This window comes from Bidens hawaiensis, unplaced genomic scaffold (genome assembly GCF_021521415.1).
Source record: "Bidens hawaiensis isolate Kalapana, Puna unplaced genomic scaffold, B.hawaiensis_p1.1 tig00007139_1, whole genome shotgun sequence".
NCBI classification, from domain to species: domain Eukaryota; kingdom Viridiplantae; phylum Streptophyta; class Magnoliopsida; order Asterales; family Asteraceae; genus Bidens; species Bidens hawaiensis.
In genome coordinates, this window is record NW_027491492.1 from 260,725 (window position 1) to 282,187 (window position 21,463).

Sequence of the window (21,463 nt, forward strand, 5' to 3'; positions counted from 1 at the left end):
ATTTATGAACCAAACAAAAATCGACAAAAGCTAGCAAGTAACTCAACGACGCCAAAGAACGATAATTTTATTTTCAGTAGGATCGGTTTTGCCATTCAAAAGGGGGGTGGCGGTGCAGCTTGTTGCCCGCTTACCTGCATCTTTATTGTAATTGGATCCTTTTATTTGAAATTATAATAATTATAGAGAAATCAACTATTCTTTTAGTTATAAATATTAATTATTTTGGTTCTATGTAAGTTAAAAAAAAAATCAAACTTATTAAAATATATAAATCATTTTGAGTAAGCGGTAACGATGAAATCTTAAATGACTCCAAAAGCATACAAATTTTATGATAATTTCCTCATTCCAATTCAAAACCAAGTAACTAGCGATGATCTTTGATCAAGCGACCATACAGTTCTTTTGTGTCAAATACTACCGTTTCCTATATCAAAGCCATGTTTTTTCGAACTAAAAACTTGTAAAAATTTTTGTGAGCCCTAACAAAAACATGCATATAGCCTTTTGGCCCATTAAAAATTAAATCTGGAGCATCTTATTACATTTAATAATCTTGTGTAGATTGTTGGTGTTTGTATTTGACGGTTCTAGTACCTTGCTAGTGTTTAATTTAAGTTTTTTTTGTTGGTCGCTCAAAAAATAATAATAATAATAATAATAATCTCAAATTGCACTTAATTTGTATTTCAAATAGTCAAAGTTGACTTGGATTTGTGAAGCATGCCCAACAAAATCAAAGTAATTATATTTTAACACCCCGACCTTGCTAATTGCTATATCATGTCACTATTACAGCAAATATGAACAAAACATAATTCCTTAACTAATGAATCATTACGATTAAACGAATAAATCTAACGGCCTAATTAATTACTGATCGTTGCAACACCATTTAAGTTTTCTCTAAACTCTTTAGCTTCTCTTTACACTTGCCACTTATTCCCTTTGAGAACTTGCTATGTATATAAATTGGAAAACAACAAACGAAAGACGATTACATCAAAAGTGTTTGTAAACAAAATCCAAGTGTTTACATGATCCTGACGTTATGGAGAAAATTCGATATCCCCACTATAGAGAACAGACTTATAAATATTCATCACACACACAAACTAAAAGCTCTCAAACATCCATGTCTCCGGTAGCCATTTTTCCTGCTTTCACTTATTATTCTCCCACTCCAAACCGTGCGCGGCGACAACGGCGACAACCCCAATGAAACCCTAAAATCCAACGAGCGGGACGCGCTCCTCACCTTCATCAATGGAGTTAATCATGACCCAGAAAAGCTCACCTGGGACAAGTTCCAACGCGCATGCTACGACTGGAAAGGCGTTATTTGCGACCCCGAAAACATCACCGTCCTCTACATCCGCTTACCCGCCATCTCTCTCGTAGGAAAAATACCCGATAACTCACTCGGAAAGCTACTTAACCTTCGTGTGCTTTCCATCCATGATAACGCCCTATCCGACAAGCTCCCCGATGATTTCTCCAACCTTACCTCGCTCACTCGCCTTTTTATTCATCGAAACCAGTTTTCGGGCCAGCTTCCTTACATAGAAGCCGATAATTTAATCAAACTTGATGTCTCGGATAATAAACTATTCAGTTCCATTCCACATCCGTTTTCTAAGTTCTCGTTGCCGTCATTCGACAACAACCCTTACCTATGTGGTCCTCCGACCAAAACCAAATGCAACGACTCGATTACTTTGTCTCCGGATTATGTAAAACCGAAGAAACACCATGTTGACATACGGTTAATCGTCTGGATTACCGTAGCTTCAGGAATAGTGTTATTTATCCTTCTTTTATGTATAAGGAAAATGATGTATATTGAGATCAAACGACCTCTGTCTCATTTGGTAAAAGTTAACAATTTGGTGTTTATGGACGACGGGTTTCGTTTCCATGTGGACGATTTGTTGAATGCGTCCGCGGAGGTTCTAGGGGAAGGAAGCGTTGGGACGTCGTACAAACAGACGGTAGAAGGGGAATCAGAGAGCGTTGGGACGTCGAAAAAACAACCGAAGAAGAGGGTGGTTGTGGTGAAAAGATTGAAAGATGTTACGGCGAAAGAATTCGAATTCAGAAAAAGATTGAAAGAGGATTTTAAGGAATTGAAGAGCGTAAACGTGGTTCCATTGCTAGCTTATTATTATTCGGAGCATGAGAAATGGCTTGTTTATGATTACATGCCTGGTGGTAGCTTAGCTGATCGTCTTCATGGTAATTTATTTCTTCATATTCGTTTATATTATTTATGAGTTATGACAGTATGCATCATCGGTGAGTTTTTACTTTCCAGTCGCATAAAGTTATAAATACCGTATAACTTTTCCATGTTATTAGGATCATATAACCTTGTTGAGGGGTAAGTGGTTAATGATAAGTTGAAAATGTTATGGTCTAATGTGAACATTGATGTAAAAATCGCTAGTTGTTAATTAAGGGTGTAAATGAGTCGAGTCTGAGCTCGACTAGGCTCGAGCTCAGCTCGTTTAATTTACACAGAGCGAGCTCTATTTTCAAAGCTTGAGCTCGAGCCGACTCGTGAATGGATTTTGAACCTCAGCCTCGGCTCGTTTAATATTTTTCATTTACTTTTTATATAATTATAATTATTATATATATTATTTGGTTATTTTTATTTATTTTTTCATAACATTATATATATTAAGTAATGATTATTAAATATATATTTTAAAAAAATGATATAAATGGCAGGCTCGTTTAGGCTCGTGAACCGCCTCTAGCTCGATAAGTGAAGCTCGGGCTCGGGCTTGATTAAGCTCGGCACAATCGAGCTTTTTAACGAGTCGATCTTGAATAGCTCGCGAGAAGCTCGGCTCATTTGCACCCCTACTAGTCGCTAGTCGGGCGATGGTGTTGAGACTAGCGAGTAATCGGGATTAACCGGATCGGACTTTAACGTATAATTTTCAGTTTTTTATATACACGTACACATTTTTATATGTAATTTTCAGATTAATCGGATCGGACTTTAACGTATACTTTTAACACATTTTGCTGGAAATCGGATGGAATCTCGCTAGAAACCGCTGATTTTTTGTCAAAATATCGTTAGAAACCGCTGATTTTGGTCGGAATATCGCCAGAAACGCCAATTTTGGCCACCCTCATCAGAAAAAACCTATTAAGTCTGATTAATCATGATTTTGACCGATTTAATCATTGACCGAATAATTAGCCGATTAACCTGAAATTATTTAGCGAAGTCGGGACTAGCTAAGAATTAATCGACGTTTAATCGGGATTTTTCATAACTGAATGTGAGTGTAACTTGATAATAGTTGGTATACTTTGTTGGGTCTTTCATTGCCTCCAACATGGAACACGTGAAGCATGAATGTTATGCTTTATTGCAATGATGAGTTGGGTACAGCCCTATGCAATATGTTTATTGAGAAAAATAATCTTTAAAAATAGTGGTGACTAGTGATATATTTAGTTGAAACTTTAGTCTAAAATATTTTAGATAAATATTTGACAATAGCATAGATGTGTTTAAAAAGAATTTATACCAAAGTTTAAGATAGATCATAGAATTCCTTGTCACTTGTCATGAGTGATGCTATTTTCTTGCAACGAGAGAGAGAACAAGGTATAAATTGGAAAGGAATAAATCTTATAACGGTTAAAAAAAGGGTGATGGTTAATAGTTAAAATTAACCGAACAATTTAAGTTAAAGATCAATTGGTTTGATCGTTCGGGAAATTATATGGCTCGGTTTACATTTTCAAAACTAAAGGTTATCAAGATGTGCGGCTTGAAACTCGGCAATATTGAATTAATTGAATAAGTCGTTAAACACTATTAATTTTTAGAATTATAGAAACCATAATTATATTCTTAAACACTAGATGAAATGAATAAAAGATACTATATAAAAAATGTTTGAAATCGTCAGCGATTGTTTTTAACCAAGTTTGAATAAAAGATACTAATAAAAGATACTATATAAAAAACATTATATTTTTAAACCCGAAAATACATATAAATTTTCTAGTACATATTTCTTTAGGTCCGAAATCCATTTAACCTTGCAAGAGCATTTATAATAGGTCCTCTATATATATTTATGTAAGTGGTTTTTATATATTGTATAGAGTGGTTATAAGCAGTTGTGAGTGGATGATAGAGAAAATTTTACTGTTTATAAGTAAATTTGAAGGAACACTATTCGTACTCTATAAATTTTTAACTAATATTTGTAAATGACTGAAACAGAAAGAAAAAGGTAATAATAAATATATAAAAAATATTTTAATTCACTTTATAATAAAATTATGGTATTATAATGGATGTTTGAGGTATAATAATTGCTCAAAGTGTGTCCCATTTTTCCCCGTCCTTTAGTTGCCACGATCTTTTTGAAATGTGATGTCTCTATTATCTTTTTGTTTTCCTGCATACTAACTTTTATCATACGATCACATTCTATAAAAAAATCACGAAAGGTGATTTTTTAATAATTGATTTAATTAATCCACTTTTAGATGGATTATAAATCATCTTTCATAATGTTTAATGGGTTGTATAGTTGAATCCATTTATCAAAGAGGTGTAAATGACTATTTTGTAAGAAGTATAGGTTCACGACGAACACAACTCAATTGGGACCAGCGAATGAGAATTGCAATGAGTGCTGCTAAGGGATTGGCATACTTACATTTACATGAAGCTAAAGTTGTTCATGGCAACATTAAATCATCAAACATCCTCTTCCAAGAAGAAACCCACAAAGCTTCCTTGTCTGACTACGGCCTTAACATGTTTTTTGGCGAGCCAGGTTTTTTAAAACGTCATGTCACTGGTTACTGGGCCCCGGAAGCTTTCAAGACCGGGAAAGTCACATTTGAATCTGATGTTTATAGCTTTGGGGTCTTGTTATTGGAGCTTTTAACAGGCGAACCCGTGAAGCAAGCCTCATTGGGCGAGGAAAGGGTCCATTTATCGAACTTGGTCGAGTCAGTTAAATGGGAGGAACCAAATGTTGAGATTTTTGATGTGAAAGTAGGGAGGGGTCATGATTTTGAGATGTTGCAATTGTTGCAAATAGTTAAGGATTGTGTATCGATTGTGCCTGATAATCGGCCAACAATGCCTGATGTGGTGCGGAGGATGGTCGATATGTGGTTGAGACCATCATCCGATGACCACTCTAGGGGATATGATGAAACCCCTTCAACGGACACCAGGGATACACCAAGTACAAGTATCTTCACACCGTAAACTTGTATAATCTAATGTGATTGCTTTTCGGTTTGGTGGTTTATGTTACTAAAATTGCGTGTGATTTTTATGTGTTGGGACAAGTTTCCATGAAATTAGTTGTTTAGGAGGTTGTGTGCCTTTGTTTTGGGTGTGTTCTAAAAAGTAAAAACTAAACCTTTTGGATCAATGAATAAATTAACAAATCAAATTCTAAATGTAGAAGGTTTTTTTTGGTTTGTGTTTGAGAAGATTCATTTAACTCGACTATGCAACATAAACTTGACACATTTAACTAAGCATGTCATTTATTTAAATACTTACACATACATGTTTATTTAATAAGTATGTTACATTACATGCTTAAGATATTATATGTGAATTCAATAATATGAACTAATGACATGACATGAATTTTGCACGACTAAATTTAGGAGTTCAATCCAATAAAAATGAATTTCACATAGTTAACATGATTGTTGGCACACTCATTAAGACAGCTAATAAACAAGGCCTTGAATTCACTAACCTTTTATATTTGATAAGAACTTAGTGGATGATGAGCCAAAGATGCTTTTGAGTTTTGTGATGTCCTTTCAACGTAATGGATGCTATTCAAATTTAATGGTAGCCTAGATGCATGCATGGATGATTAATCGATGGTGTCCAGCCACTCACTTTACATAAGTAAGATCAAGTGATGGGACGAAAATGTGTGGTTTTCGCAGTTACAATCGACAAGGAATAAAGTAATTGATGTGTATATACACTGTTGTTTTGTGCTATGATTTTTTATGTGAGTTTGTTTTTTATGATTTGTAATTACTTATAGGATGATCATGCAGTCATGTGTCTTTTTCTTGGCTTATTATTTTATTTTATTTTTTTGATTAAACGATATTTTTTTAAATATTTAATCTTATTAAACTCAAAACGATTACAATAAAGTGGCAAGTAAACGGACAATAATTAACTTGCACCGCAAACCCCTTTGAATAACAAAACCGATTCTTGTAAACACGAAGTTTTGGGACTTAAGAGCCGAAAAAGTATCATGCACGAACGTTGAACTTTGCTAAAAAATTCACAACCTCTGGGTTAGGAAACCAAACGTATTAAAAGAAATCGGGAGAAACACATATTGATTCTTTAAACAAACTTTCTCGTGCTTAGCAATTTTGCAACATTCGGCCTTCAACACAGTCTGATCCGCAATAACACCATGGTCCCTAAGCTCAACAAGAAAAGACACTCATGTAAGGTCCACATAAGCGTGTTTCCCCATGCCAATCCAAACACCATAATATCAGTTGGCCGTAAAGTGAACCTCCCTTCAATCAGATCCGTCTGAAAGATAACAGGGACCCTCTTTTTAGTAGAAACACTGCATGTCTAAGAACATCACACAGAACATGCCTAACACAATCATGTTTGTATTTAAAACCATGTAATTCTCGTTAATGCACAGCTTAATGACTTGAAAAAAGAATATACGGTTTATAAGCTAAGTGGTTCTATTTGTAAATTGTAATTATTTATGTACGGATTAAGTGATCTAAATGGTGTATATTATGAATACAACGCAATGTTGTAAAAGTAGGATAACAAGGTCGGGTACTCCCTGATTACTCGCTACAAGGTATGTCGCCGAGGTGAGTTTCTGTAAATCCAACTAGTTATTAAGAATCGATCAAAGGTGGTCAACATCAGCCAGAATCACATCTTATCAGTGAACTTGGGCCGATTTTGACTCAAAAAAATAAAATATAATTCATATTTCAATAATATTAATGTAAAAATATCATTTTTTATTAATGATTAGCAATTTTCAAAATATTTTATTATTTAAAAATATATTTCTTTTACTTATATTGATATTCGCCTATTTTCTTATAAATATTAGTAAAATTATAATATTTGACATATATGTAATATCCAAAAACTAATTTTCTTTATATATAACGTGTCCGAGTACTCCCGAGTAGCCTGTATTAACAATAAAACAAGATGCGACCCAACAGCTAACGAGTGTTCAAAAATTGGTACCGGTTTTGTGATTGTCATTTTATTGTTCAAATATTAAAGTTGCTATTCTACCCAAACATTTCAAACTGCACATTCAATAATCAATATGCATTATTGAATAAAAGCTTTAAAAAGTTTGAAAAGAAAAAAAATCAAATGGAATCCACTTTTAGACATCACGTACAATGTTTATGAAGCTTTCAAGAAATTGTTGTCCACCATTATTGCAAATAAAGTTTCATGGGTTGGCCATTGGCCCAGGAGAATGAATAATTTATTTAGTACGTACAATAATATATAAATAAAAACCACAAAACTGTCATCTATGTCCTTTGGGGTCACAAAATAAAGTAGCTAGTGACTGCTGCGAAAGCAGCTTTAAGGAAGAGTATGATTCATGTGTTTCCTGCGGTATTGTAGAAGTTGTTAGTCGTTAGACACTAGTTGAGCGGACAACTGGACAAGTACTGCCTAAGGATTACTGATCAGTTTTAAGGAGGAGCATGATTCATGTGTTTAGCACATGATTTTTGAAGATTGGTTTTTTTTAAGTTTTCTCATAAATGTAAATTTTTTTATGATCTCTCCTCCAGTGTTTGGTTCGCTGGTTATATTTGTCAGTAATCAATTGCGAGCATTTTTCTGACCAAGGGATTGTTGTGACCAATTTTGCGAGTGTTATTTAGTCTTATTATCATCAGAAATTGAGCGTCCGGATTGCCTTGCGGCTGATTTTGTTACTAACATACTATTCCTTTTAACGACCAATATTGCAACCCAACTGTTAGTGACCGTAATCAAGACGAAAATTATTTGCCACTGAAAACAAAAAATCAGATGGAACCCACTTTTGATCGACAGTACTATGAGTGGGAAGCTTTCAAGAATTCTTTTAATTCCACAATTATTGTAAATAAAGTTTCATGGATTAGATAAAATATATTATTCTTATAATAAAAAATAAATCACACAATTATCAAGTATCTGCTTTTGGGTCACAAACTAAAGTAATGATCAGTGATCACTGCTAAAGTAGCTTTAAGGAAGAGCATGATACATGTTTTTCCGGTAATATATTTAGTTACCGTCCGTAAGTCTAACTCATATGCAAATTTGAAATATAACAACTTATAATATAGCTCAAATTCCTAATATTCCTATAGACCCAACTTCAATTCATCTCCAATATCAAATCCAATATGGGTTACACCTACTCAACAGATGAGTATCTCCAACTTGTCGATGAACTCGTCGACGGCTACAATCTTCCCAAGAATATTATATCTTCGTTGCTTGGTTACGTGAAACCTATATACCGATCCGATATGGAAAACAAGTATAGTGAGCCTATGTTATGGATTGGGTTGTATATTGTGTTAGCAAGTTTGGTGTGCATCCTTGCTATGGTGGCTGATTTGTTGCATGGTTTACGTAGCCGAAAGCTAGGGTTTCCATGCAAGTATTTTAGATTGAATGCCGCTTTTCTAGTTATCATATTTGTTGCAATGAAGCTACTTGTGGATAGAAGTGGTGTGATACCGGGTGATGTGGATCAAGCCGGAAAGCTTGGAAGCATGGCCTTTATGTGCATTACGATGGCTAACTTATTGCCATGTTTAGCAACCATGGGTAGTAATGAGCTTTTGACACACATCATAGCTTTGGGTGTTCTTGTAATCACCTTGGTTGTGAATGTTCTCATTCAAATAGCAACAGGAGTTGTGTCATACAAAGAAGATGCCCCTATTATTCAGATTATTTCACCTAAGTATGCTGATGTTCAATCAATGGCCATAACTAAAAATCGCAATACCATGCTATCCACCATTTATATGACTCTGTTACTCGTGTTGTTGGTGATACATGTATGTTCGTGTTTAGCGATTCTGAAATCTAAAAAGATTATAGAATCGAAATACGAACGACGTCATGATAGAGCTTTAAAAGACCTCCCAGGAGGATTATTAACGGTTGAGAAGCTACAAATGCATGTGACCAACCACTGGATCATGGCAGGAAGTGGCAGCCCCCAATTCATAACCACTTGCTTTCCAACAACATCCACTTCTGGGGTAATATGTGTTTTTATCACTATCTTACACGCTCTTACTATGTCCTGGATTATTAAAGCCGGTTTGATGAAGGACTATAATTCGGATTATAGTTGGTCCATGCCAGTAATTCTCATAGTACAATCTATCGGAGTCGTGATTGGTACAATCGCGCCGCTTTCTAGATGTTTTGCTATCTTAAGCTTTAAAGTGTCCTTCAAAATCATTTCAAAACATCTTAATGTCTTTGAAGTAGAAAGCTACTGGACTAGCAAGTTATATCTTTGGAAATATGCTAGTGTCCAGACTTTGAAAAAGCTTATTATTAGCTTTTGTATAGAATTTCAGGAGGGAGTTGTGGTGGTATGCAAGATAATATCCTTGATCCCATTTTCTTTGATGATATTTGTCTTGTATTGTTTGAAGTGGGCCGTGTTTAGTTCATCGGAGCAAAATAAAGATCTTCATGCGTATGCTTTGCAACTTGAAGATGAGATGGAGCTTGCTGAGAGAACACTGGAACGCCTATCAAAATCCGTGAAACAAATGATCAAGAAAGGCGAAAAAAGCCAACCAAACCATCTCATGAAGCTGATTTTAGAAAGATCTTCTTGTGGTTTTCAAGGAGTTAAATGTTTTGATCACATTGATCATGATGTTCCATCAAAAGTGGAATATCAAGATTGTTGGAGCTTACCTGTGGTAACACTAACAGCCATCGCGGTTTCTCTTCCGAAAATCGAAAAGAAGGAAGTTGATAGCTTGTTGAAAAGTGTGAGGGAAGGTCTAGTATATGTCACACTTGTGGAAGAGAACCTCAATGCTACCCATGATTATGTAACCATTCAACATGCTGCGGAAACATTGTGGCAAGAAGTTGATGTCCACCACAAATGGTTAGGATACAAGTTGAAAGAACATGCTTTCCAAGACATTAGAGCTGGACAGATTGTCGAATGGTTCGGAGATACAGCTAGAAACATAGTTTACACGGAGGACGTAAGTAAGGATGATAGCATTAGCATGTCTATTTGTGCTACCTCAATGTATCGTGTAACCAAAACAATCATGCTTACCTTCCAAACCGACATTGATGATAACGTTAACCAAAAGAAACTATTCGATAACTTATCATCAATGATCGCTGACATTATGGCCGCTTGTCTCACCAACTTACAACAAGTTATAATAGCGAAATGCCACACTAGTGTGATAGAGAAAAGGGAAGCCACTGTCCAATATGCAGCCCAGCTTCTGGGTGAGACTACACAAATAATCAAAGCCCTTCAAGATCGCGGCATTCCAAGCATGAATCCAGATGACTTATCGTTTATCGACAAATGGCGTGCCTATTTAGGGGACCCCTAGTTCATCAAAAACCATTTTCGTTCTTCAAGTAATGGAGTAAGTTCATTTGCCTGAATATAATGTCATGTTTATTTGTTTTGTTTTGTTGATTTCCTCCTATTTTTATGCATTTATGCTAACACTTGAGTATGAATCGCAGTGTAATCTAGGATAAGATTGAGATCGAATAACATGCTCCAGTTTGAAGAATAAAATGTGCACAATTATCACCAGAAAGTATATGTGATGATCAAGTCCTTGGCTCTCATAATTTCTACCATATTTCCTAGTTTGCTAGCTTTGTAAATTGTTGTATAAATATTTGGTTTCTTGTGTGGTTTGATGAATGCTTCAATACACTTTCTTGTGGTTTGTTGTCATAACTTACTACTGTATTTTCTTACCCTGCGTTTGTGTTCATTGTGTTAACAATTTACGTAAGTTATTATTGGAAAACAAAGGGAGACCCAAATATTCAAGATTGTGTCACTAAAATTCGGGTTTTTTCGTCGGAAATATGTTGGTATCTAATCCTGTCATAAATATGTCGAAACCGAAAATTGGCTCTTTTCTGTTAATGTCACCTCTCTATGACTAACTTGTGATTAGTACTAATCATTTTTCTAAATTTTGTAGCATTATGATTTTTTTTATTATTATTTCATCTCATGCTATAGATAATATACTTTGAATTTGATGTGCATATGATGTAGAGCACTAGATGATATTTTTTAGAAAAAACGATTTATAATTCAATAAGAGATGACAAAGTTATCAAATGTAATGGAACCATACTCTCTAATTTGTAGGCATGAGAAGTTAACAAAAATCTAAATGCAAAAAACAAAACAAATGTAATACTATCACTTAATTATTAAAAAGTTAACTCAATATTCAAACATCAATAGAAATCCAATCCTAAAAAAGATTAACCAGTTAGCTCCTACTAACTAGAAATTGCATTAACATTAAGTAAGAGCATCGGCAACATTGGAAGACCACCTCAACAACATCCTCTATCTCCTCTATCCTCACAACCTTGTGTGCTTCACGTCTGCTTTGTTGGACCCCTTCACTTTCTCTCTTCTCTTTCACTAACTTCTCTCCTTCACCAAGTGCCACCTAATCCGAACGACCCATACAGGCCTCCCGTATGTTGTAGCCTTTTAGGTGTCTAATTAGTATACGTACGTTAGATGAAATTTAGCTTTGGCATTAATGATAAACTTAACTTTGGCAGGGAGAGCTTAATTACCTTATGCCCGATTGCCTTCGCATGCATGTATGATACTATGGTCCATGTTTATTTTGATGTTATGAATATATTGGAGTCTTTTTATGATGAAAGTTATGATAGTTAGTTCAAAAGGTTTTTCTTTGGATAACAATATCAAGTAAACCTTATTACATGTTTGTACAATTAGTCCTTACTACATGCAATATTAATGGCAATTTAACCAGCAGCACTCATAACATTCACTTTCGTTGCCAAGAAACAATTCTAGTAACATAATCATAATATTATTGCTCTCAATTTACACTTAATTTCCACTCGATACACTTGTAAGTTTCCTCAATTTATTCATACACATCATTGCGAGCTAAATCAAGTGGAAATCATCTCGATGATTATATACGTTACCGGAATTGTTCTTTGAAACAAAAGTAAATTTATAGTATCATAGGTAATAGTCTAGATTGTTAAAAACATATTTATCTTCAACATAATCTTGCAAAATATGGCTATTCAAGTTATGTTGTATTCAAGACCAGCTTTAATGATAGTGTCCATGGTGACACGTCCACATTGATGTTGTGTATTCATTAGTTATTTAAAGCTTTTGTAATTAAAGAGACCAATTAATAGAATCCGCTTATTGACTGCTCTGTGTGGGACTGTGGGAGTGAACAATTATTGTAAATAAAGTTTCATGGATTGGCCCAGATGATTGGATTTGGATGTATAATATATTTGATTCCAAAATAAAACCCCACAAAATGATATCATGCATCTGCTTCTCATGTCATACTCATAAAAATAAAATGCAAGTTTTGCTGGAAAGTAGTGTGACTGCTACAAATTAAAGTAGCTTTAAGGAAAAGCATGATTCATGTGTTTCTGGTAATATATTTATATAGTTACCATCAGTAAATCTATCATTGTTCTTATCTCATATATATGCAGACTTGAACTACAACAACTAATTAATAGTTAAGTCTTTCTCAACACCATAATCCCATCCCAAACACAAACCCAATATCCAATCCTACTCTAATTCATCATATCAGTCACTATGGGCTCAACAGATGATTATCTTAAAATTATAGATGAATTAATTGATTTGAATAATACGTCTAAAGATATTGTACCTGGGTTGTTGGGTTACTTGAAGTCCATATACCAAAAAGATATGGACGACAAGTACGCCGCACCTATGTTATACATTGGGATGTATATCGCGTCAGCGTCTCTGGTGTGCATCCTTGCAATGGTGGCTGATTTATTATATGGTTTACATCGCCGGAAGCTATGGTTCCCGTGTAAGTTTTTTAGACTTAATGCGGCTTTTCTCGCTTTAATATCTATTGCGATGAAGTTACCTGTGGATCTAAGTGGTTCCATGCCTGGGACTGTGGACCAAGCGGGAAAGCTCGGAAGCATGGCCTTTATGTGCACCATGATGGCCAATTTGTTGCCTTGTTTAGCAAGCATGGACAGCGATCAACTTTTGTCGAACGTTACGGCTTTGTGTATTCTAGTGGTCACCATGGTTGTGAATGTTGTCATTCAAATACAAACGGGAGTTGTGTCATACGGTAAAGATGCTCGTATTGTTACACATATTGCTCCTAAGTATGATCAAAATTCATTGAGCATAATTAAACATCGCAATATCATACAAGCAGCCATTTATGTGACTTTCTTACTCGTATTGACGATGGTACATGTATGTTCGTGTCTAGCGATTCTAAGATCCAAAAAGATTATAGAATCAAAATACCAAGAAGGTCATGCTCGAGCTTTAAAAGAATTCCAAGCACCAGATAACCAAGCTTCAAAAGAATTTCAACAAGCAACAGATGACCAAGCTTCAAAAGAGTTCCAACAAGCAACAGATAAAGAGCGAATGGTTAAGAAGCTAAAAAAGCATGTGACCAGCCACTGGATCATGGCTGGAAGTGGCAACCCCCAATTCATAGCGGCTTACTTTCGCACGACATCTGCTTCCGGGGTAACATGTCTTTTGGTCACTGTCTCGCACACTCTTACTATTTCCTGGACTTTTAAAGATATTTTCGATAAAAACTCATGTCAATCGGATTATGCTTGGTCCATGATAGTAATACTTGTAGTACAATATATTGGAGTTGTGGTTGGCACAATTGCACCACTTTCTAGATGTTTTGCAACCTTAAGCTTTAAAGTGTCCCCTGAAATCATTTCAAACCATTTTAAGGTCTTTAAAGTAGAAAACCACTGGACATACAAGTTACATGAGTGGAAACGTGCAAGTATAGATCTCTCATTTGGTAGCCATAAACTCAAAGTGGTCATAGATACTTTGAAAAGGCTAATTCTTTGGTTTTGTATAGAGCTTCAAGAGGGAGTTGTGGTGGTATGCAACATAACTACGTTGTTCCCGTTTGTCTTTCTGATATGTGTCTGGTATTGTTATCAACGTCTGAAGTGGTTAAAGTCCGTGTTAATTCGTTCATCGGAAGAAAGTAGTACTGATCAAGGGATTAATAGTAACTCCTTGGAACAAATTAACAAGAAAGATCTTGATCAATATGTTTTGCATCTTGAAAAGAAGATGGAACTTGCCGACAGGACGTTGGGGGGGCTTTTTAAATCGGTGAACCGAGTGATCAAAAAGGGTGAAAAGCGCCCACCACAAAATCTCATAGCGCTCATTGAAAAGAAATCTACTGAACATTATCTCGGAGTTGGAAAGTTTGATCACAGTGATCACTATGTTCCCAGTTTACGATTTAAAGAGCGATATCCGGAAACCTGGAGCTTGCCGGTGGTAACCCTAACTGCCATCGCGGTTTCTCTTCAACTAAATACTGCCATCGCGGTTTCTCCTGAACAGAATACTGCCATCGCAGTTTCTCCTGAACAGAATACGGCCATCGCGGTTTCTCCTGAACAGAGTACGGCCATCGCGGTTTCTCCTGAACAGAGTACGGCCATCGCGGTTTCTCCTGAACAGAGTACGGCCACTCAAAAACAGGATGAAGTTCGTAGCTTGTTGAAAAGCGTGAGAGAGGGTATAAAATACGTGACACGTGTGGAAGAAAGCCTTAATGTTGGTGAAGACTATGTAAACATTCAGAAGGAAGCTAAAAATTTGTGGAATGAAGTTGATCTTTACAAAACATGGTTAGGACACAAGTTGAAAGGCGGTTGCTTTGAAGGAAAAAAAGGTGTAGAGATTGTTAAATGGTTTATGGACAAAGCTAAAGGCATAGATAAAAGTGATGAAGGAAGATATGACAATGATCACTTGCATTACAAGTATATTTGTGCCAGCTCAATGTATCATATAACAAAAACAATCATGCTTAACTACCCCAACATTGATGAGGTTAGCACACAAGATTTGTTCGATCATTTAACGTCGATGATTGCTGACATAATAGCCGCCTGTCTCACCAACTTACCACAAGCTATAATAAAAAAATGCCACGCTGACGCGATAGAAAAAAGGGAGGCCAGTGTTAAAGATGCAGCCAGGCTTCTAGGTAGGACTAAAAATCTAATGGAAATTCTTGCAGCTCGCGATGAAACTCCACGTGATATGGATCCAAGTGATGACTTGCCGTTTATAGACAAGTGGCGTGCTCATTTCAAGAACCCTCAAGTAGAGAAGTAAGTTCATGTTTACTTTGTTTTCCTCTTTTGATTTTCTAATTAATGTGGTTGTTGTATTAATGTATGAACTTCATGCAGTGTCTGATGTTCCAAGATGATTGAATAAGCTCCTTGAAGAAGTTACTTCACATGATCAACATCCAGAAAGTATACATGTTAAACAAGACCTTGGTTCTCAAAAAGTTCTACCCTTTCCGTTTAGGCGGTTGCTAGTAAACTGCTCAGTTGTATATATGTGGTGTGAGGTTTGAGGAATAACTTTATGCATTATGTTGTCTAATTGTACTCTATGGTGGTGTTTATCGTATTGTGTTAATATGTTGTCTGATCTTACTCTATGGCGGTGTTTATCTTATCGTGTTATTGGGCAGTAGTGGTAACCTACTTTAGCCGTGTCAAGGCCTCTGAGGGGTCTTCACAGTCGGTGGGTCCAGACCGACCTAGAACAGCACGTAAGAATTCGTTCCATGTTAACAAGCCACGAAATTTGGTTAACCATTTGCAACCCTATTTCACCTCCTGTTTGTGTGCCAGGTGTATTTTAACTACCTCCTGTTTGTGTTTGTGTTTGTGTGCCAGGTGCATTTTAACTTTACACGTGTTCTATTCTTTTATCACTTCTAAAAAGTAAAAACAATTGAAATCCACAAATCGCCGGAACAGTCTAAAAGTTAACGACAACTCTTTAAAATTAACGGTAAACTACATACTCTCGCATTCTATTCGCTTAATTTTTCTTCCCAGTTTCGTTAATTGAAATGTCAGATTGGGTTTATTTTGTTGCTGGAGATGGCGGCCAGAAGTTGTGTTGGGTACGTATGTTTGTCGTGTCCCATATATTGTCTCTCTTTTGTTGCATTCCGATTGTTGTGTTGCTTGCATTCCCGTTGTTGGACCAAATGACAGTAGTTGCTCTTTGTTTTTGCCTCTGGTTATGTGTTTGGTGTTTAAATGTTTTGGTTGGAAGAGTTTTTGTCATTGGTCATATTCTTTTGTTTTCAGTTATGCATGCCACGTGTATGATGAAATGTTTGGCGGATAAGAGTGTTTGTCATTGTTGATATTCTTTGGTTTTCAGTTATGCATGCTAGGTGTTTGATGAAATGTTTGCTGGATCGATATGTGTCCTAAATTCACTTTTGTAAACCCATGTATACTGGCTTGACTATTATAATTGATGTTATGTTTTTTCCTCATGTCAGAGATGACGCATAAATATAAATCCCAAAGACTCAAGTCTAATGTCATATTTTGTTCATGTGAGTTTACGAAATTGGTAATTTAGCATTTGGTTATTAACTTTACAGGATCACTTCGCTCTATGTTGGAAATTCTTGAAATGATGCCTCCAAAGGTTACTCATTATTTTATGTTTATATATGAAATATGAAAGGTGTATTATAACTTGGCAACTATATTGATATTATGCAGACAACGTTATCTAACGAGATCTGCAACATGAGGCTATGATGTGATTCAAATTCGGGTGGCATATTCTGAGCTTGGCGGGTGGATCTCTCTTTTTCGACCAAAACGTAAATCAATTTTTTTCAAATTAAAGTATCGAACTTGCAAATTTACGATTTTGTTGTTTTTTTATTTATCTATCGAAGGGCGTTAAGGTAATTTCAATATAAAAATCTAAGTTAAACCCCTCGGCAAAACGGGCTGTTTGAGTAAATCTCATAATTTAGTTTTGTGTAATGGGTTGTGTTTGGAAGGTTTTGGAGGGGGGTTCGTATTTGTGGTGATCATACACCATATTTCCCTGTTGTATATGATCTAATTTTGTAAATGAGTAAATAATAAAACCAATAATATTTGAATATATATATACAACAAATTCTCTACTGCACCATTTCTTCCTTTTAGGGACCCAAAATGCGGGTCTCGAAGTTTCAGTTCCTCAGATTATCAAAATTGTACTACTTAATTTATGTTGAGTTGAGCTAATTTATTGTTGTGCATGGTGTTTTATTTTTGTAACAGGCTTAGTTGTTGGTGTTGCATGATGTTACTTCTGCGATTCTGCTAGAGGTTGCTTCACGGCTGAGATGTGTAAGGTATGTCTTATGTACTTTCTTTTATTAGTTGCACGAATTGTCACCTCAAGTTACGATGCCTATTAAAATTAGGTATGTCAATGTTCTTAACACCTCATCATTTAGTATAAACTTTTATACCAATGGGGTGGTGATTCATTGGCAAAGGCAAATTCTTTAAACACTTGGAGTTTGTTAGGGGGGAGGTCTTGGGTTTAAGTCCCATATTCGACAAAAAATATTCTTCGTTAAAAAAAAGTATAAACTTTTATCTAAATTTTGTATACTTGCTGTTCATAGTCTTCCTTAGCATTATGCTATTCCAATAATGTAATATGTCTATGTTGATGTTTCATTGTCAGTTCATGGTCATTCACTTCATTGATTATGAGATCATTTAGCTCTTATATGTTAGCATAGGCTTTGCTACTAACCGGCAACAAGTATACAATCTATTTTTAAAAAATATTTGTTCAAACCAGATAATTTCTCAACTGGGAACTAAAATGTCATCTATGGTTTTTATATGATTACGTAGGTATTGTTGTATCGTTGGACATTAGATAAAGCTGCATTTCTTTTCTACAAAATTTGTAGTGATTACCCATTGCCATTTTTTCTAGCTATATTCATTTTGGTGACTGAGTTATATTTGTTTTGATGATTTTGTATGATGTGCAGCTTTGGAGAAACTAACTACCTATTGGTAACCGAATTCGAACAACTATCGTCAACAAGCTAAACACTCCAGCCAAGAATAATAAACGCCCGTCAAAAGTTCAGCAAAAATATCTATCGAGAAGATAATGGCAAATTCTTGAGGAAGTTTAGAGATCCTATTTATAAGTAATAGGATGGATACGGTTCCAGCATACGTCAGGTTGCTTTGTGAAAATAAAAGCAGCTCCTATTGCAGCAGCTGGTCTTTTCGCTAAGATCTCTCGCATTTGAACTTGCTTTCTGCGTATTCTTCCATGTCTCAAGGTAGTTGTTTGTTTCATAAAGTTTATATTCAAAATTTTATACTTTTCAAGTTTTCATTTACTTTTCTTACAATGGCATGCATGTACAAATTGACTTCGCAGCATGATATGTCTGCTCTCGACTCTGTTACCATGGGCATGGCTCCGGTTTTAGCTAAGGTAATTACTTTATAGTTAATATCTTTCATGATTGATTAACCTCTTCATGATTGTATCTACCTGTGTTAAAAACGCAGGATGCAACTATTGATCATGTTTAGTCACTTATAAAAGATGGGGCACCTATGGAATTGATGAAAACAACTTTGTTTTTTAAATTCATGCAGAAAAACCTTATGTACATGTCTAGGTAGTCATTTGTTTGTATTGTAGTTCGTTTGAAAATGTTATCAAAGCGAAAATATCCCGTGTCCCAAGTGTTCCCTGCCGCATCGCGGCGGGTCAAACAACTAGTTACTAAATAAATAAGCACATTCAAGTTATGTCATAGTTCTTTAATTTCATTGTGTTTATAATATATTTTGTTCTTTGCCAAGTTATGTTACAGGCATTGTGCTATTTGATGTGTGGTTATGATGCCTGTTTATTAGTGGAACTAGAAGTCTTGAATCATGCCCGAGTAATAAACATCAACTTTGTAAAATTCATATAATTACTTGGCATTTGAAGTATTTATTAGTATTACCAACTATACATGCCTAAAAGCGTTGAGATTTATGACCCAATGGCCAAATTGGTACCAAAACTCATGAACGAAGTCAAACATCACTAGGATAAGCAAATGGAGTAACTTGAGGGTAGTTAGGCACTTATCTACCTCATCTCGGGAATGACTAATACTCGGAAGTGTAGGGGGCATCACCCCATCTTTTGTAACTAGTTTTATACTCGTCCCAGGAAAGGTTTTTCAAAAATGATAAAATTAAATTTTAATTTTAATCTTTATTAAAATCATAACTTTGATTCGTTTACATAATTATATGAGCAAATTTTACGGCCAATATTATATAATTTATTGTTCCCGATCATGAAAACTGCTTTTTAGGATGATCTAAACCGTTTAAAGTCCTTAAGATTGGATCCCGGCCGTTCAATGTATAAAAAAAACCTTCTAGCGGTTGAGGTTGATGGTAGTTTTCTCATCTCCGGAGAAAAAGGTGGCACTCCTCCGGAACCTAAAAACCACCCTCACCCTCATTATTATAAACCCTCACCGATTAGTCCAATTATTGCAACCGAGATCTACAACAACACCGACTTCCCCATTAACAAAAGTCTTCAAATCCACTAGACCATGGCCGGCCCAACCTTTTTAGAGGCCTAAAACAAATCTGAAAGTCGAGGCCCTTTTATGACATTTATTGTTATAAGCCCGCTCTTCTATTCGTCAAATTACCAACATTAATAAACTTTAATTACTAAATTTTAAACTTCAATACACATGATCTTAATTTGTACAGATTGGATTATAAAATACATACCTCTGAAGATATTTGTACATACAAACAGTTAAATATATTTATTAATTTTAATTATAGAAACACTGTTAATGGATATGCACACCAACCAAACATATTAATAAAATTAAGAGTATAAACATTTTAATGAAGAAAACTAAAATCACAAATGAATCAGTAATAAATATAAATAAAAAAAATATGTGTGGCTCACATTTACCATTGGGCATTGGAGTTTGTGAGGCTTCCCCCAACAAGTCATTCTTCCATAAACACCACATCTTTCACCATTTTATGTATATTGCAACACCACACCACACCACACCACACCACCATTGTTGGAACCTGCAACTTGAGAATTCTGTAAAACCCAACAAATTCATGTTGCACGCTTGTCGTTGGACTCTCTTTTCCTACTCCTCACGATCATTCTGCCTCTCGGTAACAAGCCTAGGTTGGTTATACATGGTTTCAAATTTCTCAAATTGGAGGCCTCAAGCCCTTACTTTACTTTTGTTATATGGTAGACAACAAGAATTGAAGAAAGATAATGAACACGTGGAAGAGATGAACATAGCGTCTTTGCTTATTGTAATCAAGAATCTACAAATTCAACCTTATCATCACATCCTATTTTACACAAACGAGGAAGGGAAATATAATAAAGGAAGTAGAAAGAAATATGAGAATTTGGGAGATATATTGTGACCATGATGAGCACCAGAGTGAAATATATTTGAATTGGCTTCGGTTTTTTGCAAGATTAGATTATTTGTTTAACATCAAAATTAACCTCGAAATGTTGATTAAAGGTGAAGATGATGGTGGCATTGTTGTTGGAACCATGATGGTCCTAGAAATGTGCTCATAACTGGAAGGCATTAGCATGTCATTAAAGTTGGACTGATGCTTCAATGCAAATGCTACCTTATAGTACATATATAGCACTATACATGTAAATTTAGGCATGCTTGGATATATGCTGAGTTGACAATAGGGGTAAACGGCTCATAATTATGAATGCATTATATTTGTTTGCTTTCAGTTTATAAGAGATAGGAAGTTACACATTAACATGATTCTCCCATTTTAGCGTTGTAGTATCACAAAGTATAATTTGCATTTGCCACTTTGTGATCATGCATCTTCTCTTATTAATTATCTACACCAAATCATCTATGATATTTTCTGCTCTCTTTTTATTTCACTCTATAGTTAATATATAATATTATATTTTAACTATACTAAAAGCATCCACAACAAAAACTCATACAAACCGACACATCATCACCACATCAGATTCCACACTTTTTTTAAAAACCTCAACTTTCTCCCACAAAAACAAACCTTATTTAAATGAACTTTGGAACCATTGAACTTAGCTCCATATGTATTACACACACACACATGAGTGTCCACAAATGTAATTATAGG

At 35.3% G+C, this 21,463-nt stretch overlaps 3 protein-coding genes across 3 annotated transcripts; all 3 read left to right on the forward strand.

The window, feature by feature from the left end:
- Positions 1-309: 309 nt before the first annotated feature.
- On the forward strand, positions 310-5,540 carry LOC143634660 (putative inactive receptor kinase At2g26730). Its single transcript, XM_077102679.1, has 3 exons — positions 310-366; positions 1,152-2,238; positions 4,626-5,540. The coding sequence occupies exons 1-3, from the start codon at positions 310-312 to the stop codon at positions 5,264-5,266; spliced, it is 1,785 nt and encodes a 594-aa protein (XP_076958794.1). The 3' UTR covers positions 5,267-5,540.
- A 2,776-nt stretch (positions 5,541-8,316) lies between these two features.
- On the forward strand, positions 8,317-11,128 carry LOC143634683 (uncharacterized). The gene is made up of 2 exons (XM_077102698.1): positions 8,317-10,725; positions 10,829-11,128. The coding sequence occupies exon 1, from the start codon at positions 8,470-8,472 to the stop codon at positions 10,687-10,689; it is 2,220 nt and encodes a 739-aa protein (XP_076958813.1). The 5' UTR covers positions 8,317-8,469; the 3' UTR covers positions 10,690-10,725; positions 10,829-11,128.
- A 1,692-nt stretch (positions 11,129-12,820) lies between these two features.
- Positions 12,821-15,722, forward strand: LOC143634684 (uncharacterized). Its single transcript, XM_077102699.1, has 2 exons — positions 12,821-15,544; positions 15,626-15,722. Exons 1-2 carry the CDS (start codon positions 12,963-12,965, stop codon positions 15,630-15,632), a joined length of 2,589 nt encoding a protein of 862 aa, XP_076958814.1. The 5' UTR covers positions 12,821-12,962; the 3' UTR covers positions 15,633-15,722.
- The last annotated feature ends 5,741 nt before the right edge of the window (positions 15,723-21,463 follow it).